General features: G+C 48.4%; 1 protein-coding gene across 1 annotated transcript; it reads right to left on the bottom strand.

The window, feature by feature from the left end:
• Nucleotides 1-1,850: 1,850 nt before the first annotated feature.
• LOC137522026 (olfactory receptor 5V1-like) lies at nt 1,851-2,789 on the bottom strand. Its single transcript, XM_068242046.1, has one exon. The coding sequence runs from the start codon at nt 2,787-2,789 to the stop codon at nt 1,851-1,853; it is 939 nt and encodes a 312-aa protein (XP_068098147.1).
• Nucleotides 2,790-3,056: the final 267 nt, after the last annotated feature.

Here is a 3,056-nt window from a genome sequence, read left to right as displayed (position 1 = left end):
GGACATCCACAGTATGAGAGGTGTAAGCAGGGGAGGAGACATGCACAGTATGAGAGGAGTAAGCAGGGGAGGGGACATCCACAGTATGAGAGGTGTAAGCAGGAGAGAGGACATCCACTGTATGAGAGGTGGAAGCAGGGGAGGGGGCATGCACAGTATGAGAAGTGTAAGCAGGGGAGGGGACAGCCGCAGTATGAGAGGTGTAAGCAGGGGAGGGGACATCCGCAGCATGATAGGTGTAAGCAGGGGAGGGGACATGCACAGTATGAGAGGTGTAAGCAGGTGAGGGGACATCCACAGTATGAGAGGTGTAACAAGGGGAGGGGACATCCACAGTATGAGAGGTGTAAGCAGGGGAGGGGACACCAACAGTATGAGAGGTGTAAGCAGGGGAGGAGACATGCACAGTATGAGAGGTGTAAGCAGAGGAGGGGACATTCACAGTATGCGAGGTATAAACAGGGGAGGAACATCCACAGTGTGAGAGGTGTAATCAGAGGAGGGGACATTCACAGTATAAGAGGGCTAAGCAGGGGAAGGGGGTGCACAGTATGAGAGGTGTAAGCAGGGGAGGGGACATCCACAGTATGAGAGGTGCAAGAAGAGGAGGGGAACCGTTTATTAATGATAACCAATATTCAAAGCATAAATAGAAGGGATCATTACCAGCATAGCGTCATTGAAGAGCTATTGCTGTAATTGAGGAAAGGTCCGGGGGCGGTCAACCTCTGCATCCCCTATTGTTACGCCACTGGTAAACAGACATTGCAGACATTGCACCAACAGCTGGAAGCATGTACCACAGACCATCACTGGAGTAATGCATGGCTAGTGTTGGGCGAAAACACCTGGATGTTCGGGTTCGGGTCCGTTCTGCCGAACATGGGCCAGATGTTTGGCATGTTCGGCCCGAACCCCGAACTCAATGGAAGTCAATGGGACCCCCGAACATGCCGCTTTTGGGGGCCCTATGGGGTCGCAGGCATAAGGGGGGAGCATGCCCCGATCGCAGGGGGGGTCAGAAATTCCCCCCACCCCCTCCGCTAGTGCTCCCCCCTCTGCCCACTTCCCCATAAAAAAAGTTTGTGGAAAGTTTATAGTACCTGGTGGCTGGCTGGCTAGCTGGCAGTGGTGAGATGAGTGAGGAGGAGTCTGACTAGGAGACGCGTTGAGGCCGGGCAGCGGGCGGTTCAGTGGTAGTACCCTTGTGGTACTTCCGCCCTTTCTCTGACCTCATGGCCTCTACGTGATGACGCATACGAGGGTACGCGTGACGCGTACCCTCGTATGCGTCATCACGTAGAGGACGTGAGGTCAGAGAAAGGGCGGAAGTACCACAAGGGTACTACCGCTGAACCGCCCGCTGCCCGGCCTCAACGCGTCTCCTAGTCACTGCCAGCCAGCCAGCCACCAGGTACTATTAACTTTCCGCAAACTTTTTTTATGGGGAAGCGGGCAGAGGGGGGAGCGCTAGCGGAGGGGGTGGGGGGAATTTCCGACCCCCCCCCCCCGCGATCGGGGCATGCTCCCCCCTTATGCCTGCGACCCCATAGGGGGGCCGTATTCGGGCGAACAGGGCCCTGTTTGGCCGAACAGGGGCCCTGTTTGGTGGGCATGGAGTAGTTCGGGCGAACCCGAACTAAAAGGCCGAACACCATCAGGTGTTCGTTCGAACTCGAACAGCACCCGAACAGGGTGATGTTCTGCAGAACCCGAACAGTGGCGAACACTGTTCGCCCAACACTATGCATGGCCATGGGAAACATTTTGGATAGTATACACGGTTCTCCTTTCATAAAAAGGATTAATATTCCATTTTCTTTGGTTGACAGTAAATATTTTTCTTTGTTTTATTTGAAAATTCGATTGTTTGCTAGCTTTGTCTGAATTATTTTACTGAGTGCCATCTTGAACTCCTTGTTCCTCAATGTATAAATGAGTGGATTCAGCATTGGTGTGATGACAGCATAAACCACTGGAGTTAATTTCTCTTGGTCAGTAACATTTACCGAAGATGGTCTATAATAAGTACATAACGAGGTACCATAAAACAAGGATACCACGGTCAAATGAGAGGCACAGGTGGAAAAGGCTTTTTTCTGCCCTTCCTTTGACTTGATTTTCACTATGGCAGAAATAATTTGTTTATAGGACATCAATATCAGGGCACAAGAGCCAACTCCATAGGCTCCACCGACAATGAAGAGGACCAATTCGGTAATTTGCTTGTTACAAGCCAAGCTCAACAAAGGTTGAAAGTCACAAAAGAACTGGTGTATTATGTTGGACACGCAGAAGTTGAGTTGGAAGATGCCAACAGTGTGTACAGTAGAGTTCATGAACCCAGTAATCCAGCAGGTAAACACCAAAGCACCACAAGTAGGGGGGTCCATTAAGGTTAAGTAATGGAGTGGATTACAGACAGCTACATAGCGGTCATAAGCCATAACGGCAAGTAAAGAGCATTCCGTGCTTCCTAGACCTACAAAGAAATAGGCTTGTACAGCACATGCTACGAAGGAAATGGATGTGGTGTTATTGAGAAAGTTAGAAAGCATTTTCGGAATGGTGACGGAGGTGTAGAGGATCTCAAGAAAAGATAAATTACGGAGGAAGAAGTACATCGGAGTACGGAGCGCGGTACTGAAGGATGTTGCGACAATGATGAGTACATTACCTGCCAGGGTCAAAACATACGATACAAAAAATGCATAAAACAGAGCAATCTGTACAGAGAAAAGTTCCGGAAATCCGAGGAGGAGAAATTCTTTCACTGAACTATTGTTCATCATAGTCATTCTAGAATGTGCTAAATCACTCAATGGATCGTCAAAGAAAACTATAACAATGTTATGTCTCTTTTCCCTAAAAAGAAACAAAAAGTAGCAAAACTAGCAATTAGGTCCTGTTTCAAAAAGATCTGGAGATGTTGTATTTAGGATTAGTAGTTTTTATATCTATTGGTGGCCATGCATGGTACAAGAAAAACGTTAGATTTTCCCGTTTTTTTTCTATCAAAACAATAGAATTGAATGAAAGTGAGAATCTTTTTGTTT

This window comes from Hyperolius riggenbachi, chromosome 6 (genome assembly GCF_040937935.1).
Source record: "Hyperolius riggenbachi isolate aHypRig1 chromosome 6, aHypRig1.pri, whole genome shotgun sequence".
In the NCBI taxonomy this organism is placed as follows: Eukaryota; Metazoa; Chordata; class Amphibia; order Anura; family Hyperoliidae; genus Hyperolius; species Hyperolius riggenbachi.
This window is presented reverse-complemented; position numbering and strand designations above follow the sequence as displayed.

Bases quoted from the DNA above. Each gene is read 5' to 3' on its own strand.
- LOC137522026 (XM_068242046.1), bottom strand. From the start codon at position 2,789: ATGAACAATAGTTCAGTGAAAGAATTTCTCCTCCTCGGATTTCCGGAA.